At 40.1% G+C, this 21,844-nt stretch overlaps 1 protein-coding gene across 1 annotated transcript; it reads right to left on the bottom strand.

Moving 5' to 3' along the window:
• Positions 1-589: 589 nt before the first annotated feature.
• Positions 590-10,791, bottom strand: gata4 (GATA binding protein 4). Its single transcript, XM_044169742.1, has 6 exons — positions 10,017-10,791; positions 4,362-4,528; positions 4,121-4,246; positions 3,472-3,553; positions 2,973-3,109; positions 590-2,586 (listed from the first exon to the last, which is right to left on the bottom strand). Exons 1-6 carry the CDS (start codon positions 10,537-10,539, stop codon positions 2,461-2,463), a joined length of 1,161 nt encoding a protein of 386 aa, XP_044025677.1. The 5' UTR covers positions 10,540-10,791; the 3' UTR covers positions 590-2,460.
• Positions 10,792-21,844: the final 11,053 nt, after the last annotated feature.

Below are 21,844 nucleotides of genomic sequence, written 5' to 3'. Positions count from 1 at the left end.
GACGAGAAAAAAATCTTCACACAGGAGGTGAACGACATGATCAAAGCTGCACAAGCTCTGCTTTCAGAAAAAAGTGAACGTTTTGAGGAATGTTTAGAAAAAGGACGGGTTTTTGCATTGGATTACACTTTTAGTTCACAAATATCTGACGCCATCCAGGATCACATAAGACTCACATTTCATCAGTGTTGGAAGGAGATGGTACAGGACAAATATGCAGAGTTCATGAGGGAGAAGATCACTGAAGACTTCAATCAATGCACCGTCCAGCTTTTTATCAAAGATGTTGTAAAGTTCACAAAAGAATACTTAGAAATTGGAAGGATACAGTTTTGAGAAGATTCAAAAGCTCCACGAGGTGTCAAGAAGTAAACTCTTTGCCAAGATGATGTGGAAGTTAAGACTAAATATTTCACAAATGTTTGGTATGCACTTGAAGTGGAACGAATGACACCAAACCTTTACAACATACATACCATTGTCATTATGTCAGAATGCTTCGTCTTTATTAGTTTCCTCAGTAGAGCTACAGTTGCACACAGAGGAAGTTAGTGTTAGTGCACACTGAGAAAGTCCACATACACATGTCCATCTCTCACTGTGTCTTTACTTATAGTATATCACAAGTGGTGTATTACAATTATACTGGAGTGGATTTTTTTTTTTTACATATATGCTCATATATTTGTTATTTTGGTAACATGGTACATGTGGCGATATCCCACATTTACACATGTTGCCTCCATGCTTGTCACAAGCAAATTAAAGCATTAAGTATTGATAATAAACTGTACAACATTAATACAACACTTCTTCATAAAGTTTATCGAACATCCTTCAGCCTTAAGCTAATGGATGATAATTAGATGATGGTGTGGTTTGGGGTTGTGCCTATAATAATAAATACTAGAAGGGATTTTTTTTTTTTTTTTGGAAAGGCTCTTAAGTTTTAAAGAAGATAAAAGTTTTCTTGTGGATGCACATCTGCACTTGCATCAGCAGAGGGAGTTATGTGCCATTACTTCCATCCCACATTCATCATGTGCAACTTAATTGCAGCATAGGTAGTTTATCATGTATTTTTTCATAGCGGTGTCAATGCTGACATGTACAGTTTAAATCAAAAGGACAAATGCACATAGTTCAGGCAATTGATCCAGACACAACAGGCCACCAGGGAGCTGTTCCTATTGAGTAGGAGATCGTGTTTACATATCACTGGTGTTACAGTTACAGTAAGTTAATAAGAAATGCTCCTGATTTCACTTCGATGCACTGTGAAATTACACGTGTGCATTACACTCATGGGTATCACAAATAATACCTGACCGTAATCAGTGACTGCCAATTTTGGGCAACGTTTAAAGGGTCGGTTCACACTGATCACAAATCACATATATAAGTTTTGCCATTTACCCCTACTGCTATTTTGCTTTGCAGATAGTTTTGGTTTTATTTGCTTACATTGTGAGATATTGCTGCTGAGACTGAGCCGCCCTACTATAACTAAGATGCCTGCTTGTGTGTGTGTGGTGCTCTATCAATTGACACCCTTTGAAAAACTCAATAGCAAAGGGCTTTACTAGATGCTCTGGATAATGCACAGACCTCACCCCCTTTGAACAGTTTTAATCATCTACCGAACATACTAAATACTGAAAACTGACCACATCGAGGTCTGCGGATTATTTTGTAACCAGCACATATTTTGGTCTGTAAAGAGACATAGCTTAAATATCATTTCAATGCTTTTAGCACCACAAACAAAATTTCATTCACCTCTTCTGCATTGTGGTGTAACGTAAATACCACTTGTGTGAGTGTGAAAATATATAGTGTTTGTTTTTCTTATTAATGTGAACTGACCCTTTAGTTGCACTTGCTACAGCTCCTGTATGGTGTTACTTTTGACATTAAGGTGTGCTGTTGTGACTCTACATGTTTTGTGAGTCCATCATTTTATGGCAAAATGTCCATAATAATATGAAAATGAAGACAAATATATTAAGATAAAAAAATAACTCAGGGAGAAAAAGTCTGACCATTACTGTTATTTGTTACTGGTTTATGTTACAACATTTGTCAAGCGCTCAATGCCCCTGCACTGGCATGGTAGAAAAGGTGAGAGTGACACAAAAACGTTCCCTTTTTTCACTTGTTTCATATCAAGAGTTGTTGTGTGTATTTAATCACAGTGCTGCTCTTTAATGATTGTCTAACACAAACGCCATTCAGTCCTCGATTGCTGTGAGTGAACACACAGTATCTGTTTAGGATCTCCATTTCCTTTGTGGCGCCCACATATTTGTCCCAGAGTGTCGTACTGAAGGCACTGTGCGGTGTGTAGGCTGTGGGAACATCTGCATCCAGAGCGGCAGTCTGCTGTCTGGAGACCCTTGTCTCTCAGGAGATTTTAATTGGTATAGATAGGTTGGTTTGAGATGCTGGGTCGTAGGTCTTCTAGGCCAGGATTAGGTTGTTCCAGGGCTCAGCTTTGGAGCCAGAAGACCCGCTGTGGCCCCCAGGGGACATCTTGAGAGGAATGGCCCCACCTTGAGCTGCCATGTAGGCTGGCAGGGCTGAAATCTAGAGGGATACAGAAGGAAATTATGAGAAGGTCAGTACGGGAATCTGTCCTCTGTGGCTGTTTGTGCAGATGAGGGCCTCTTAGTGCGTCATCACTACCTTCCACTTAGAGTGAGATCATAGATAAGGACTTTTCCTTTCCCTGTCCCATTATTTAGCATGTGAGAGAAATATCAATATAATAAGTGCAAAATAAGACTCCATATTGTAGAATCTGGGTTATAATAATCGCGTCTAAACAGTAGTTTAGCTGTCTGTTTGTTTAGGTGATACTGGGCTTATTAGACTGTTCTAGCTGAATGTAATGCGCAATGAGAGCCTCTACCTCTTTTTTCATCACAACCAAAGACTTTTAGTCAAAGAATCTGACTAAAAAGGCGTCGAACCTGTGTGTGTGCGCTGTGGTGTGAGTACAAGCTGTGAGTGTCCGGCTCTGTCTTTATCTGGCGAGGCTCCTCTGTGGCAGCGGAGGCACGGGGAGTGCTGCTTGGCGTGACTGGAGTCCCCTCACTGCCAGGGGTCCCTGTGGAGCACAGAACTGAGGTCATTACACATTCACAGACAGTATACACGTGTAAATGGGCCTTGTTACATATTCACATATGAGATATGCTCTCAGAAATGTACGAATACTTGCTCATTCATTGGGGGGGCCTCCAAATTACTGCTCTGATTTTTAACACAGGGTTTGTTCAAATACAATTTTTCTCCTACTGCTATTATGTTTATCATAGATAGAATAATGATGGTTGTGGATGGTAAGGAGGGGAGCCCTAAGTCCCCTCTTCTACGTGGGACTCATAAGTCTTAGCTGTGCCCCTGCTTATTTAATATCTATATCTACATATATACACAAACATGAACACATGTGGTTTTGAAGCTCACCAGTTTGGGGCTTGTTGAGGTTCTTGGGTTTGCGTTTGCGGGTCTGGATCCCCTCTTTTTTCATAGCCAGGGGTCGTGGTACCTGTTGAGACACCAAGACAAAGGAATAACTCAGACTGCAGTAACGCAAGTGTAGCATCCGTGGAGGCTGGTGAGAAAGGCTGGTTAAGTCAAGATCCAGAGGTGCAAAGAGAAAAAGGATATACCTGAAAAATGTGCAGATGTTAAGTCTCCTGTCCTCAAGACCAGTTTTCCCACTAATTTCTAAAGATACATTTTTCAAAAGATCTGGCAATGATAGTCCTTTTTATCACCTTTATGATGTATTTCCAATGGTTTAAGTTCATTTGCCTAATTATAACAAATAAAAACTTGCAGAGGCTCTGAGAGAAGTCGTCCATTACATCAAACATTTAGTCATCCGTAATTTTAGGTCAGAATTACATTATTATTGGATGGTGTGCACTTGACCACCAAAATGGTGCTTAAATGTATATTTACTTTCTTGATGTCTATACATTTAGAAATGCTCTGTTTGTATTCTTATTTGCAGAAATTAGAAATGCCAGTTTTAAGTTCAAGTAAAAATATGTTTAAACTGGTTATATACAAGACTTGCACTCCCCCTGCCCCCATCTTCCTCTCTCACCCCATGGAGTTTCATGTAGAGTCCACAGGCGTTGCAGACCGGCTCTCCCTCTGCGTTTCGTCGCCACAGGGTGGTGGTGGTGGTGTGACAGTTGGTGCAGGACAGGCCCACTCTCCTTGAGGCAGACTGCAGCGTATATAATATGTGTCCAAGCCAAGAGTTAAAAAAGGAGAAAAAGAAAATACATCAATTTTTTATGAAATGAAGGAGGTGCAGTGGAAAGTGCTCTGCTGTCACCCACCAGCCGTCTCTGAGGTTTGATAAGAGGTCTGTTGATGCCGTTCATCTTGTGGTACAGTCCGCAGGCGTTACACAGGTAGTGGCCAGTACCATCCCGCCTCCAGAGAGGGGTTGACATTGCCCCACAGTTCACACACTCTCGCCCCTCAGCAAAGTCATCGAACAGGTCTGATGAAGGCCGACAAGAGAGAAATACCATAAGCCAAAATATCTATTATTTGTGTGAAGAGTTTTTCTCTTCCTTTCCTTAAACCTGATCTGGATCAGTAATCTGCTTCTGTCATGTAAAAACTGTAACTCTGTTGCTTCTTTTTTAACATCAGTTCAGGGATCATACAATGCCTGTGGTGCAAAATAACTAAGTAGGCTACATTTACTCAATTACTCTACTTAAGTACAATTTTGAGGTACTTGTACTTTTTTTTTAATTTGTTACTTTATACTTTTACTCTACTACATTTCAGAGGGAAATATTGTACTTTTTACTCCACTACATTTATTTGATACATTTAGTTACTAGTTACTTTACAGATTCAGATTAAAAATCAAAAAATATAATCAACAAATACATTATAATGTAAAATTATAGAGTAAGCTCGCCAGCAGTATATAAAGGAATTAAAATTAGCCCCACCTTTACAAGATGCAACATTAAAGTAATACGTACATTAATCTATCAATAATTATATAATACAATAATACAATATACATTATTTTGAAATGGACCATTCTGCATAATGAGTACTTTTACTTGGTATATTTTGATGCTAATACATTTGTACTTTTACTTAAGTAACATTTTGAATGCAGGACTTTTATTAATATTTCTACACTGTGGTACTTTTACTTAAGTTAAATATCTGAGAACTTGTTCCATCACTGTACCTGTAATGCTATATGAGCTAAAACAAGTTCTTTAAAACTCACACTTGGAAAAATTCCACTGAATAAATTTTTAAAAAGCATCCACGTCAAGTTGAAGCCATGGCTCTTTTTCTGAAAAGTTGATGTTTTACTGATAGTGTTTTGGCAATAAGATGGTAGAGCTGACAAGGACAATTCAGAGTGACTGCTACCATTGCCAGCCATTACAAAGAAATTAAACTGACCTTTCCAGCATTTCCACAAATTACTTTGCACATGTCCAGTTCATGTTACAAGCCCAAACTGAGCTGATTTCTGTGATTCTTAGAGAAATTAACTTCCAGCTGGACTCATGCCACAAAAAAATTCTTTCCACCCTCCATAATATACAGTTTCCTGCACTGTCAAACCCTGTCAGGGTGATTATCAAATGCAGGGGCACTTCTACACCAGCAGGAGGTGCGGGCCTACAGCAGGCCCACACAACAGCAGCCTGGAATCCCTCCTTATCTCGCAGCTCTCCATAAGATAAAGAGTCGGCTAGAAATAGAGACGGAATAGAGCTCCATCATATTCAGATAGAGACTCCGCGTCTATCACATCTCTTTCTCCCTCTCTCTCAGATAGCATGACATCTGATGAATGCAATCTTCACTCTCTATCCTCTGGCACATAACAGAGTATCTCCCAAGAACCACTTAGCTGTTCAGGGGAAGGACATCAATCTGTGTTATGACAGTGACAGCTTGGCTTTATTCTTCATTTAGCAGTGATCCCAACAGCACAGGTTACAATATTCAGCAGCTGTATGAGGTTATGCTGAGAATAGCTTGCAGACATGTGGAAAACACCAACTTATTAACTGTAAAAGCCACATTTAGATCACACCGTGTTTTTTAACTGTACGCTCCACAGTGCTAATTATCCTTCTTCAGATAGTATAAATCTGACCTCCATCTGTTCCTCCCTCGCTGCAGAGTGTAACTGGAATGGCACTGATATGTGTGCAGGCCTCCTCCAAGGCTGGGAGCAAAACAAAGATGGCAGGGGCATGCTAACCTTGAGCCACGCAGCAATTGTAGCCAACACAACGCAGCAACACGAGACAGTACACAAAAGCAATAGTGCAGTATCCATGTATATCTAAATGGAGGTTTATTTTTTCCGCTGCATAAATGTCAGTGTGTGTCTTTATCAGGGTGCAGTTTAAAAACACCCACACTAACGCTATTAGAGGACAAAATAAATAAAAGACTCAATCTGCTGTGGCATGTGAAGACTAATTGTCTGTACAGGTTTTAAATGTGTTTTTCAATTGTCACAGTGGTAGAGTTAATGAGGAAATACTGTGGCAACCTGTAAAAGTAACAAAGTTCATTTACTCAGCTTTATCTAAGTACAATCCTGTGCTACTTTCACTTTACACGAATATTTCCTTTTTCTTAGACGTTATACTTTTACTCCGCAACATTTCAGGTGGGAATATTGTTCCTTTTTACTCCACTACATCTATCTGACTAATGTGGTCACCAATTACTTTAGATATGGAGACTTTAAATGCAAAACACATGATCAAAATATAAAAATTTGAGTTGCTACATGAAATAGCAACAACTTGGACCACGTACAACATTAATACAAGTACAGTAGTATATGAGAATAATTATAGAGGGCAGAGAGTAACTAAGTATATTTACTCAAGTACAAACTTAAGGTTTTTACTTTTAGTGTTTCCATTTTATGCTACTTTACACTTCTACTCCACATTTCAAAGGGAATTATTGCAGTTATACTCCATTGCATATATTGACAGCTGTAGTTAGACAATAGATTAAATAGTTAAAATGAGCTTCTTCAAGAGTCAAATTCTGCTTATACATTCATGTATCAGTAATAATAATCTAATGGTAATATATATACTTGTATAACACTCACAGACATATTTTTACTTAATATTTTCAGTACAGGAGTTTTACTTGTACTGGAGTATTTTTACAGCACAGTAATGTTACTTGTTACTTATTCTTTAGAATGAGTATTTTTGCCTTTGAAATTGTATGTATTTTACGCTCAGCGCTTTTTAAATTTTACTTTATTCATTTTTAACATTTTTTTCCATCGCTGTTTACCCAAATGCCAAGCAATGGCCAACATGGCAACAAGCAAAGGCTTCTTATTTTATATTTCATGAGAGGCTCCTTGTGTGTGAGGGAGACAGATAATACAGACACGGCCTAATGTCTTCTAAACTAAAATAATGACATTTATCCAAAACATATATCAGAAACATATCAGAACATCATAAACCAAACATCTGATGCATAACTTCTTTTTTAGTGAAACAGTTTTAACAAAGATTCGTAGTGAATCAAAATAATTGTGATAAATAAAAACTTAATTTAAGCTATTTTGAAATAATCAAACTCATTTTTACAGATGTTTTAAAGAATTTAAGTTTCTCAGTAAAGCTAGGCTTCATGCTAATTATCACTGAGCATCATTAAAGGATCCTCTTTGTGATTTATTTCTTCTTTCATTGAAGAAAAATCCAGTGACTTCCCCGCTGAGGGAGTTTCCCTTTCTCCTGTTCACCAACAGAACAACATGGGACTTTCACTGCATGGCTGAATGCCACTTCATCAAACTGAGATTTGATTGAATTTTCTGTGATTGTAAAAACAACGAGGTGAAGCCTGTCACTGTGACACGAAAGCGTGTTCCTCCATCAGCGAGCGAACAGGCTGGCCTGTGGGTTGTGTGTGATCGATCAGATGAAGAGGTCAGAGTGGATCAATGCTGTTATCTCTCGCGCTCTTGTACAGCTGATCTTTTTTCTTTCTTCATCAGACGGTTCAGGGAGATTTGCCTTGGGAACGTTTAGGCACCACGCAAACTCTAACTAAGTGCGGTCAGTCAGAGCTCATTAAAGACAGAAAGAGTGGCTGGTATTTATAAACGAGGAAGCAATCAGCTGTAAAACAACTGTGAATTTGATGCAAATAATAAGTGACATGTCTAATAATGATCCAGCCAGATTAGGTTGTAAGTTACATGATAATGAAATGGGAATATGATCAAATGTGGAAATGAAAACATGAATGTAAAGGTTTAGATGACCATCAGCCTGCAGCTGCCAGCCGCACAGAAAATGGAGATAATGGAACAAACGCAGGTCAAATAAACACAATGCTGATTAGTAATGAGGTGCAAGTTGAAGTCATCGAAAAACTGACAACCTAAGCAAAATCAATGTGCTGATATGTACCAGAGTGCACTGCAACCTGCAGCTAAAGGCCAAACTCACTCCCGGCACAGGGACGTAAATCTGAAGAGACCGTTAAGGTCCTGTTCCTAACATCAATGCTTTATTAATGAAAAATGATTCACACTTCAAATCTAATGAAATCTGACCTCATCCAGGCCGCAGTCAAACACAACTCATAAACCATAATCCCTATAAACTGTGTTATCAATTCAGGTTCAGTTAAATATTAATCTCTATCACTCCAAAAATGTCTTTGATTCATTTGAATCAACAATATACAAAACATGTTTATTATGTGTTAATTACATGTTGTGGATGTATGTGTGACTTGGGGTTGTATGGCGGTTAAAAACACTCAATCTGAGTGTCAAATGTTACGTTAATTGTCGTTATTCAATCTGACCTATTGGTTTGGTTTAAAGGAAGTCATGGTCAAATATTGCTTAAAAAGCCTCCTAAAATAGAAATGTTTAATATAGAACTCGTGTCTGGAAATTGTCACTTCGAGACAGAAAAAGTAAGGTAAATGTATAGTTAACAAAGTAATAAACCTAAAATGTGACAGGCTCAACTACAAGACTCTCAACTAACCCTAAACATGATCAAACGATACTCTAAGCAGGATAAACTAACTGCCATTTTAGAAATAAAGGTAGCCAAACATAACTTTTATTAGGAAAAAAAATGTGTGCTTTCCATATCATATTAGCTGTCGTGAAAATACATTGGTGAATTAGAAATCATATTACTCAATAAACTGCCAAACTCCAAATCAGCCTTGAACCCTTCTGCTGGGGCTCGCGGAGTCTGCGGTGAATGTGTGGGCACATCACGGCACTGACTGCTGTGTTGTTTTTATCAAATGTCAGGAATTAAAAAAACATGCACGTCCTGCTTCATTTAAATTTGACGTTAATTTTCGTTCTGCAGAAAGTTGATGAACAGTAACTCATCTTTCCAAAAAATAGTTAGTTTTTAGTTTGAAGTTATTACTCATAATTCAAGCACATCTAATCGATTCGTTTTATACCAGAATTTTTCTTATAGGCCTAGTTGTGTAAAATATACAGTATTTAATCTTGTAATATTATATTAGGTCTATTGATTTATTTGTTATTTGCAGATATTTCAGGCCCTTTGCCCTAAATTAGAGCAAACTAGTGTGTTTAGTGTGTTCTGTCAGTTAACACTGCCTTAATCTTGATGGGTCTTAATTAAGAGATTATTTTTGCCTTACATGCAGACGAAACTGTTTTTTAAGAGCTGTCCTGCAGCAGGACTTGCGTCAAAATGTATATATTTTTCAAGACAATCCTGTTGTTCTGCAAAAAAAAAAGCCCCATTTTTTTCAATCAGGCCTTGCAACCTCTTTGACATTCTTTGCATTTCTGTCTGGATGACACAATTTCAAAAAGTCAAAACACCTTTTAATGAAAACAAAAACTGAATATATTCAGCAGACACTTACAAAAAATATTTAAATGCTAAAATAAAAACAAATATGGATTGTATTTTCCTGTCGCTCACCTATGTTTGGGTGCCGTGTTGCGCCAGGAGGGGCGCCGGTTTGGAGACCATGGAGGACCGGGCTATCAAAGGGGGACGACGGCCACGTTCCACCCACGTTCGGGCTCATGTAGGCCGGGTAGTGGCTGTGATACGACCCGCTAAGGCTCCGGGCGCCGTAGTGCTCCCTCCCGTTGGAAGAGATATTTAGCGGGCTGGTGTAAGAAGCTGCCGTCTCCCGGGCCGTGGCCACCCCGGAGGACAGAGGCGGGCTGGTGGAGAAGGCGAAGCGTGGAGACACCGGGGAGTGGTTGTACGAGGGCACCGACTCGGCGCCCGGCTGAGCCCAGGCAGAGTGGCTCGACACGGGACTGCTCTGCTGCGACGCGCCGGGCGTCTGGAGGTAAGGCAGCGCCGGGATCATGGGGGTGACGACCCGGGTGGTGGGCACATAAACCGGAGAGGTGCCCGCCGAGGCGTTGTGGAGAAATCCGGCCTCATAGGACGTGGGTCCGTGGTTGGTTGTCATTATGCCCTGATACATATCCTCTCCTTGAAGCTGCACATCCGTGTTGATAGAAGGAATAATGATAGTATGGATGCAGTTACGCACAGGATTGCTGAGTATCAACGCAAAAATATGTTGTTTAATACAGTCCGCGAAGCTCTCTCGTCCTCATTAAAATCAGATCTGCTGGTGAGAAGTCAAGTAAACCGCAACATTCAGAAAATTAAGAATAAACTGGGAGAGGAGACACGAGAGAGGAGGAGGAGTGGGAGACTATACCTTGTGATCAAGATCCAGCTGTTATCATCTATCTGTGTGTGTGTGTGTGTGTGTGTGTGTGTCTCTCTCTCTCTCTCTCTCTCTCTCTCTCTCTCTCTCTCTCTCTCTCTCTCTTGTGTCTCTCCAAAACAGAAAAGAAATGTGAAAAAAGGATTTTAATGAAACTTAATAATGTTTACAAAAATTCTACCAACCCAATTATATTTTATTTTCATTGTTTTCATTGTATTCTAGATATCTGGCGTTCCGCGGCTTTGTCTAGCCTGCTAGATATTTCAAAAGTATCTTTATTTTTTTTACTCATTATGTCCTTGCTGCTAAGTTCGATAAAACATTATTTTTTGTTTTACTTTTTTGTTTCCTACTTCTGGATTTTCGTACTCATTTTAATCCAGAAAACTTTTTATTTTCATTTGTGAACTCAATTAACGCATAAGACCTTTTTCAGTAGAGTTGGATTTTCTCTAAATGGTGATTGGTTGATAGTTCATTTCTGAGTTGTCCTTTCGAGAAAATCACGACCATATTCTTGTGTGTCTGTGGTGCTTATACGTTGTCGTGATCTCGTTTTTTCCAGTGGTATTTAAAGTTATAGCAAAGCTATAATCATATGCGTATTATTTTTCTGCAGACGTGTCGTATGCTAAATTTCTGTCTACTGAAAAACGTATTAGACTAGTGAGATACATTTTGCAGCAGGGTGCAGGGTTTGATTATTCTGCTATGATCAAGCGAATAGTTTAGAAACACGTGGTATCAATTAACTCATCGATCTGGGCAAATAAGTCCAACCTCCCCAAAGTTATCCATTATCCGATAGAAATAAATTAATGAATAAATAAGTACCAGAAGCAAATAATTATACATAACGTGACTTCTTGACTTCCATTCATGTGCTGAACTATTTACACGTCTTAAAAGCGACGTCAAGGCCTACTCTCTTTTTTTCATGACAAATATGATGTATAGTGCTGGATGCTTGACGCGCCTTTAGTCGGAAGTCTCTGGCGGTTGTTGTCCTCATGAGGACAGATTTATACCTGTCATCAACACCAGTGAACGTAAACACACGAGGCCATTTCATTGTGCAGCCACTTCCCACAGACATTGAATTATGTGGCTCTACACAGGCTGCCAATATAGTCAAGTGTGTGTGTGTGTGTGTGTGTGTGTGTGTGTGTGTGTGTGTGTGTGTATGTGTGTGGGAAAATCTAACTTTATAATCCATAACAGGTAATTCATTATGTTGTACATCATCTGATTAGAAGGCTTCCAGATGATGACTATTTACATTTTTTTAATTTAATTTAAGTTTCCCACTGTGTTGCAAATCAGTGACAGAAAGTGTCAGGAAGAAACATAATGTGTTCACAGAATTTATCCAGATTGCATTTAAGACTTTACTGTCCAATTTCTCTTGCAAATTACCAGATTTTGTAGTTTGACAAGGCTGTTCTTTGCCAATAAATAGACCTTTCTCATGGCAGGTACTTGACTAATAACATGAATTATGACTCCATTTAAGGTCACACCCAAATGGAATGCAGCCATCATTAATGTAAATAATTACACCTGTGGTTTTCATGCTATTAAAATTTTAAAATGTCTACCATGAAAGGAGCCTTTTGAAAACTGTACAAATCAAATCAAATGAAAAAAAATGGCAAGTTTCTGTTTCCTTTAGGAAATGAATCCTTTGTTGAATTCAGCAAATCGATAAAAATAAAGAAAAGCTAAATGTTTCTTGAAAAGACAAACCTAAAAGCAGCACTGGATGCATCACAACTGTGCTTTCAACTCTCCTGTAGTCGCTTGACTACATAAATTGACTTTCGTGAAATGCATTGAATGGCATAATTCATGTTTAATATTTTACATGGTCCCTTACAAATAGATACATTAAAATAAAATAAAAATACTAAAAGACCCATATAGATGTTAATTGTCCAACAGGTGCAGCAAAACATGTTAATCAAATAGCTCCAAGCAGAGCTCCAATCAGGTAACATAATTGAAAACACCCGTGTGTGGGTCTGTCATGCAACTGCAGGCACATCAAAAGAGCACTCCACTGATTTAGCATTGCACGCCTAAAACATTGTCGGACTCACGATGGACAGTTATTTTTAAAAAGGATAAAAATTGATGCAGCAGAACCAACTTTTTATTCCACGCATTCTTCTTCCTCGTCAAAACCTGGCGCCTACATTACGCACAATGCACCGCAGCTGCCAACAGTTTAGTTGGAGATTTGGACGAGTAATGCTAGTAGCGGCTAATGTAGCCTCGAGCCGCTGCCCTCAAGCAGAGATGAGGAGCGGACTACAGATTTTTTTCATTTTCAAACTTGTAGTCCCAACTGACGCTGACTCACGTGACATCACTTGAGGACAATGACTTGAGTTCCCCTTTAAGTGGCCAAAACCGTTACATGCATAACGACCTGAAAGCAGATTTTTCTTTTTAATCTCTGTGCATTTTTTACTTATGGCTTGTGCGCATACTGTACGCACATTTGTTTGAATGAGTGAATTATTGAGTGTGTGAAAGAGAGAGAAACAGACAGATAACAAAGGAGAAGCTCTAAGAGTCTATCTATCTATCTATCTATGCATGAACGTTATACAATCACCTATAACCTTATACAGTAGTATTGATTCACTGCCCCCCACCCTCTCTTGTAGAAGTCAAACAGAGCAATATTGCCTCAATGGAAATGGGGAACTGTCATCAATGTGTAACTGCAGGCTGATAACAGAACCACCAATTGGTGGCTAATACTATCAAGGCGTGGATCCCTATTTGCCTGCGAGGGCATAAAGTAGCACCAAAGTCAGAGCTGATTCATGCTTTTATGGTTCAGTCTGTGTGCCAAGAGGCGAATGGACTGAAATAAGAATTAATATAACAAAAGAAACACGGAGACGTTTCTGTTAGTTTTGCATGCTGTGCAAGACGTTTGGAGAGTAAGATAATCAGTCAGTCCTCATTCAGCAGCGTTTGGTATCATTCGTATTTGAGGCTATAGGCTACTAAACCCTACACCGCAGTCTAATCTGACCAAATATAGGTGAAGAGGTTACAAAAATACCAAAAAACCAAACAGAGTTCATCCTCTTTTCTGTTATTGTACAGTACGGCGTGTGTTTTGATTTGTGTGTTTGCACATGCCAGGCTGTATCACTGACAGTGACAGAGGCCAGAGCCCGAGAAAACTGCGTGTGTGTGGGTGTGTTTATAACCATCATTCTGTGCAACTGTGTGTGTTTTCAGTGTATATGAATGAGGAGGTGTTGGGTGAGGGACTAGATAGAGATGCTGGTATGTGGCGGACAGCAGCAGACTGTGGCTGAGGAAAGTGTGTCTGTGTGTGTCTGTGTGTGTGTGTGTGTCCGAATCAGGCACCAGGAAAACTGTCCCCGTCTTGGCTGGGGCAGAGACTTAATCATTTGGGGGTCGGTGACTTACTTTGGCCCTTCTTCCTTGCACACACAAACACACACAGACACACACACACACCGAGGCTAGTAGACTCCTGGCTCCAGGAAGAAGACTTCAAATGGAGAAGCAGGAAAAGCCAGGAGGCATAATACCCTGTCGATATGGGCCAACAGAGGCCAGGGAAACACACACACACACACACACACACACACACAGTTGTACTGGTATTCTTCAGTAGCATGCTGTTTTGCAAAGTAAGCAAAAAGTATGAATTCTTTTTACAAAAGGCCTTTCATCTTGTCTGCATCTGTTCCTGCTGACCCCACCTGTTTGTCTTGTTTTATCTGATCAGACTGATCATCATGGATCCACTCATGTGATAATGATAATAATGAAACAGTGCTAATCAATATTAACTCACAGTCCGTCAAATGGGCTCCGATTACATCTGACGACTCTCAAATTTTTGTCCTTTTTGGATTGTTTATTCAATTTTCTTGACATTTATTTGATAAGCCTCAGATGACTTTTCTGACTTACTGATTTTACTTTATTGAGCCAGACTTTCAAATCTGACAACAGCATGTGCACATAACACATGATTTAATTTGTTACACTAAAAAAAACATTTAATCCTTCAACTATTGGCCTTTTAAATAAAATGTCATTTGGCCTGTTGTCAGTTGTGAACGGGAGCGTCCCCTGGTCTCTGGCCTCTCTCTGTTTCTCTAAATGGTTTTGGTGACAAGTGACGGTGGCGTCAACGTTCTTTGTTTCTATTGCCCCATGGGGACAGTAAAGCTGTACGCTCAACTCTCGCCACAAAATAGGTCTCTCTCTGAATACCAGTGTATTTCTACTGCTCTCATTCTTATGTTGAATTAATTTATTCTCTGTGTGTGGTCATTTTCCTATCTGCTAACTTCAGTTCACATCACAAATATCCTACAAAAGCAACACATTTTTGCATCCCATCGTATCCCATATAAAAAATGCAAGCACTAGTTTGTTACATTTTGGTTAACTTTTAGGACTTTAAGCTTTAGTGATAATATTTTGTTTAAGTTTGGGTTAGTCATTTGGATAAATTAAAGTTTTTATTTATTGTAAAAAATAAAAAAAACACTGGTCGTATCTATACAGTTCACTTTTTTCATTCAGCATTTATTTTTCCTTCAATCAACTTTCTTGTGGGATCATGCTCATGTGTCTGTGTTTGTGTGTGTGTAAGTAGGCCTATGTGTGGATTTGTGTGTTATTCTAAGGTATCTGTATGTTATGCTTGCGGATTAAGTGTGTTTGACCAGGTAAGGTCAGGGAGTCACACTGGGGAGACACAAGTCCATTCAGCAAGACACCTGGGCTTCAGCAACACAGATCATCTCGCTCTCTGACTAACACACACACACACACACACACACCATTAACCAGCAGTGTGTTTTTTGTTTTTGAATAAATTATTAACTCCTCGGTTGCAGGTTCTCATATGTGACGGGCTCAAGTGCTGAATTGAACTCTTGGTTCACACTGTTTGAAGAGCAACACAAACACATCACACAACACTCAATTACAGACGATAAGAATTCAATTATCAAAACCTCTTTTGTTCTGATGGTCTCCACTGTTTGTAAAGCTACTTAACCAACTCACTCACACAAATGTTTGAATATTTCTTTGACACTTGTAAGCTAATATTTGAAATTCCACTCCTGGGTGTTGCTTGCTCAAATGCCAACTATAAAATTGAGGAAAAATCCTGAGGAAGTTCTGTGAGTGACTCGTCATATAGTCCCATGTGCAAAATCCACCACTGACCAGTCATATTGGCCGGATATCTGACTGACAGCCTCAGAGCAGGGTGCCCCATGATACACCGAGAGTGTGTGTGTATGTGAGCAATGACGAGTGTATTTTTAGCAGTGAAGACTCAGGGATCCCAGGACCTCTCCCTGTGATAAGCAGTGGCCAAAGTCCGCAGGCTAGCAAAGGCCTGAAGAGCAAATAGGGAACACACACACTCACACACACACACACAAATGCAAAGACAGTGCTAAATATGCTGATACGCGGAGCTAAGTTGCAGTGATGTGGCAGGTTGAGGGAAAGCTGTTTGTTTTACGTGGAGGGGCAAGTTAGGGGTAAGATTCAGGTTAGGTAAAGGTGAGGTGACATCATCAAAACAATGGATTCTGGTGTCTTTGAAGGGTGCGTGAAGAGTTCATTCAGAGAGGGTTAAAGATGTGTCAGTGTGGATAAAATGGTGTAAGAAGATGCAGAGTGTGATGGAGAAAGACTGAGAGAAGGAGGGAAAATTAGAAGTTTTCATCAGGGACAAAAACTTTTCTTCTGCTGTCAGTCAAAGGCGGGCTCGTCCCTCTCTCAAAACACTGTAAGAGAAAACAAAAACACAATGAGGAAGCGAGAGGAGAAAAAGGTTCCTCAATCCAGGGACGGTCATAGCGCACATGCCCGATAACAGCAGGACAAAGAGAGGAGGGGCGCTGGAGGAGAACAAATTGGTTACGTCTGAAAAAAGAAGTTGAAAGTGGACAGAGAAAGAGGGAATGTCAGAGAGGAGGAGAAGGGAGATGCCACCAGACAGGAGGAGCAGTGGAAAACAAAAGAGGCTCCACACTCAGCTCTGTCTTATCTGTCTGAGGGTCTTATCCGCCACTGGCTCTGTTAGTGTAACCCCATTCCCTGCCTCCCTCCCTCCCTGCCGGCCGCTCTCCCTCCACCTCATCCCTCCATCTCCAGCCCCCACCCCCTTCCTCCCCCCCACCCCTCTACTGCTCGCTGTGGACCCCGTTATCAGGACAGGGCTGACGTCAGGGGGCCCGCTGGTGCTGGGGGGCCGGAGACGGAGGCTGATAGTGCGGCAGAGGCTGCCTCCACACAGGCTGTGGGAACCACGGACCCAGCCCACCTCGACCCAGTGGCCCCGCACGTCCACCACAAAAACACACACAGAGGTGAGGATATGCGGTTAATTCATGAAAGCACACACACTTTTCAGCAACCTGGGGAGAGTTTCTACAATTGAAAACTTACACATTGTGGGTATGTTTAAAGCTGAGATCAGTATTTTTAGAGTCAAAATGGTTAAATTTGACTACTTTTAGGCCAAAAATGAACTAAATATTAAATAAATCAAGGCTTCAGCATATCTCCACCAGAATTGATTTTCTGCCAGGGTGGAGATTGAAGATTTTTTTTTTTTACACAAAAATTAGAAATGAACAGTTAACCGATGATGTATGTATGACTCATGACCTGAGTATTTCTAAAATCCTGGCTACAGCCCTGACACTGATCCATGTGCATCTATCTACAGCACAGCGGATAAACACATCTACATCTATAAAAAGGGGAACAAATGCATATCTAAACGCATGCAAAACTGTGCATATATGCTCACATCTTGCTATTATAAGCATTTTCCACTTTCATAGATTCTACAGTCTCTTTATTAGCCTAAAATAAACACAAGATATAAATTGCGCAGTTAATGAGCTGTTTCTTATCAAAATTCCCAACTGCTGAACATCTCATCTTCTCATCCACTTCTATAAAAATAGCATCAAATATGTCCCAAGGTAGCAATATTACTGTAACTTCTTATCTCCCATCATTTTTGTCACAATATTTCAGCAGTGACTGACTTCCACTTAACAAAAACAAAGTGCACAAGCTCAGGGAATCACTTTATGCATCATAAGTTACATGTTTTCAACCTTACGCTTGAGAAATCAGTTCCCCAGGCACCCACTCAGCCTGATAAAACTGTGTATGACAGATATTATGTGGAGAAGGAAACTGTCATTTAGGCTGAAGATAAAGCTGACGTTACGTGACACTCTTCAGCCCATGTATCTCCATAAAAGACAGTGCAGTTGACAGATTATGATGTCAGGGTTGGTATTAGTCCATGAGACATTAATTCACTGGAGTAAATCTCAGGGAATTAATTGCCTGAGACTAGGTTAAGGAGGCACTTAGCCCTGAGTGATTGTCATGCCAAGAAATCTGTTAAAGGGTGTGTGTGTGTGTGTGTGTGTGTGTGTGTGTGTGTGTGTGTGTGTGTGTGTGTGTGTGTGTGTGTTGGTACGGGTCAACAGGTGCAAGTCTGATCTGAGGGGAGTGTGTGGAGTGTGGAGGGCTGCAGCAGATGAAGTTGGCAAGTTTCACATCATTAGTTGCAGGTGCAGCCCTCCCAAAATGTGCCAACACATACACTCATGTCATCTAAACCTTATTAATTATCATCCCTCAACATCAGTATACCCACTGAAACCACCCAACTCTACTCTATTCAACTCCGGTTTGACTCATTTACAGTAATGGGAGTGAATTGAACCATCAATCTGCCAGTTACACAGAATATTTCCACATCTTCCTACGTGTGTCTCAGATGTTTTCGGAGATGGATCTGTCGGATGGGGAGTGGAGACACACTTATCAGTGTGTCCTCGATAAGGCGGAGAAGATTTGTAACGGTTGCAGTGTGTGTGTGTGTGTGTTTGTGTGTGTGTCTATTGCGCTCTCTCTCTTACTCTGACCTCTCCTCGGCCAAGCAAGTAGGAGGGAGAAAAGAGTGGCCTTGACAGAGCGAGAGGAGGGGTGAGATGTAAAATAAGAATCGGCGAAAGAAGGAGGCTGTTGTTTTCTGAGTTGCTTATTTCTTCTCCTCCACCTCTCATCTGTCATTTTCTCTCACTCTTTGTCAGACACACACTCCCTACATTTCACCAGTGGCTGGGGTGTCCTATAATATAAGTGAGTCACTGGGAGTAGAGGTGAGTGTAAGCAAGAGGGGTAAATGAAAGGTCAACTTAAGGTGCACTCTAAAAATGCTTTAATGCATGGGGAAAAGAATAAAATGCAACTTACTGCTACAGACGACACTGGCAGTCTGTGAATGCTCTGTGGATTCAACATAAAGAAAGTATTTTTAATATGGTGGCATTATCAAGAAGTGCACTGAAAAACATGCACAAGAATCTTTTATGAAATTGTTTTGATTGTATCAGGCAGCAACCATGTTTGCTGGATGGTGAAGTCAATGCACGAGTGACTAAAGATGCAATTCCTCTAATGGTCGGTGTAGGACCACCAAAATTATTCCAACTGTATGTAATACTAATACTATTCTCAATTGATCGTTGAGGGCCTTAAAAGGCAAAGATACAGTGAATGTACAAACAGATCCCTGACTACACTTGCATCACACATTTAGTAGTACACAGTAGCTTTTGTAATACAGCTTGCAGATGTAATTGTATAGGAACACATGCATGTGTTAAACACCACCTGGGTGTATAACATTGCTGAATGTCTGGAAAATGTCTGCTGTCTGGTGGGCAACGCATGCATATGTTAACAAGTGGGCACAGTACAAGTTAGTGGCAGCGGCCTCAGTCAATCAGAAGTTAATATGTTAATAGTTAATATGTTCTCGTGTTTGCTGCAGAAAGCAACAGCTGAACTGACCAGTGCATTACAACAGACTAATATTTCCAGAAATACATACAACAATACATTTATGAGCGTAATGCAGTGAATAAAATAAACTGAACATATACCAATATGGATAGCAAATTTAACTTCTTTTAGGGTGTTCTTGGTGGCACTTTCCATTAAGAGGATATTAAAGCTTAAAGAGGGGTACATTCGGGTATATTTGCTTGACTGACAGATCTCTCAGTCATTCAGCACTCAGCCACGGTGGTTTTCGTTTTGCTTGCTTCACCCACACTCCACACTGAAATCAAATTTGGGTTTTCCATCTAAAGAGAAGTGGCAAGATAGCAAAGAACAGTTAAACCACTTATGTGGGGGACGTTACAGATTCTACATCTTTTTACTTTCTGCAATTGTCAAGGTTTTTATGTATACAGCCTCCTGCACACTGTATGTGTGTGCTTATCAGGAAGCGTGTGTTTGAACAGAAGATTGACTCATTAATATAGATAGTAAATGAATCACAAAGAGAAATGTTATGTTTTTTTTAATTTTGCATTTGATTACTCATCCATTCATGTGATCACTTTCTATTCAACAGTGTATCGTCTCCTCCGCTTTCTTGGTAGTCAGCCACGCTGTCTGTCTCAGTGCCCCCCTCTCTGCCCTCTGGGTGACATGATAAGCACAGGCCTCATTAGTCTTTTTAATTGGTCCAGAACAGTTGTAGCGAGCCAGTCTGTGGTCTGGCCACATGCCAGGCTAAAGTAAACCGACCCAATGGAAACACTGCACAGGCCGACCAACAGATCACAGAGTGCAACATCGAGCCTGACAAAGACAGCTTTTGATTTAGACTAAACCAAATGGGGAATTCATGGTATACAGTGTTTTATCTTATCTAGTATGCACGTTTTATCTTTAATGTCTGAGTTTAACACTAGTTAGGCCATCCAAAATTCAGTTTGGTGCTTAAAGAATTGAACCATTTGAGCTTGTAAAATGTTTCTGATGGACCTGCTTTGTTAGATTTTAAAAAGCACACAAGGAATCCATTTCTAAACACATCTACTCCCTTCACTCGACAGCTTGTTGGCCTTCTCTTGTGCCCACTAAACTTTGACCAGTCTCCATAGCGCTAAATAAAGATATTTCTCTTCTCAAGATGAGTTCAAAACAGAACAACTTCCAAGTGTAACCTTTAGCCTTCTGGAGCATTTGCTTTGTCTATTCATAGTGTGTATGTTCTTTGTTAATGATAAATACTGGAATCTATTTTTTAATTAGCTTTTATTGCTAATATTTGGAATTTATCCACTTTTTACTTGTTTTTTGCTTATCTGGTACTGTGCATGTGTGCACAAGCATTCATATGTGACTCTGTGAGTGTGTGTGTGTGTGTGTGTGTGCACTGTGGCGTCTATAGCTTGTGGGGAATCCATCAAAGCTTATCATTATAAGTAAACATGACAGAGTGGACAAAATGTCTTGTGCGCCGCCAGACCTGCTATCTAACCACAAGCCATATCTGTGATGATGGACTGATGTGGCGCTGGCTTGGACTAACCAGAGTCTGAGTGTGAGAGTGGGAGTGCATGTATGTGCGCACACACACACACACACACACACACATGCAAGAACCCACACATCAAAAGGCGTACACATGTAGACACTCAGACACAGTAAGTACACACTCAAGTTACCTTTAACATGGCCCTTATATCTTTTGTTTCTCAAAGGAATACTACTTTTACCATACATGAAAAGTTGACTTATCTCACAATCATAAATGAGCGGGCACAGTCATAATTCATATAGGAATTTATAGCTGTTATTTATTGGCCAGTGTTTGCTGGGGTTCATAGTTTTACCTATGAGACTGTGCTTTTTCTTCTGAAAAGTGATGGTTACTGTACAGGACAAGCCTCTTTTTATGGCAGATGAGATCAGAGGAGAGTTAAGGAGGAGTAATGTTAGCTAATAGTTCATGATCTGTACTCATTATCATGGTTTCCCTAAGTGTCAGAATATAGACCTAGATCAGGTTATCAAAAGCCAGAAAATGATTTGGGAGATGAACATACATTTCTGTTAGATTTTTAGAGCTTTTTTGCATTTGCCCAAGGTGAGGTTTCTTCCATGTGTGTGCGTTGAGCTCAGC

Source organism: Siniperca chuatsi, linkage group LG16, assembly GCF_020085105.1.
Source record: "Siniperca chuatsi isolate FFG_IHB_CAS linkage group LG16, ASM2008510v1, whole genome shotgun sequence".
NCBI lineage: Eukaryota > Metazoa > Chordata > Actinopteri > Centrarchiformes > Sinipercidae > Siniperca > Siniperca chuatsi.
The sequence above is the reverse complement of the archived record's forward strand: the minus strand, read 5'-3'. Positions and strand labels throughout refer to the sequence as shown.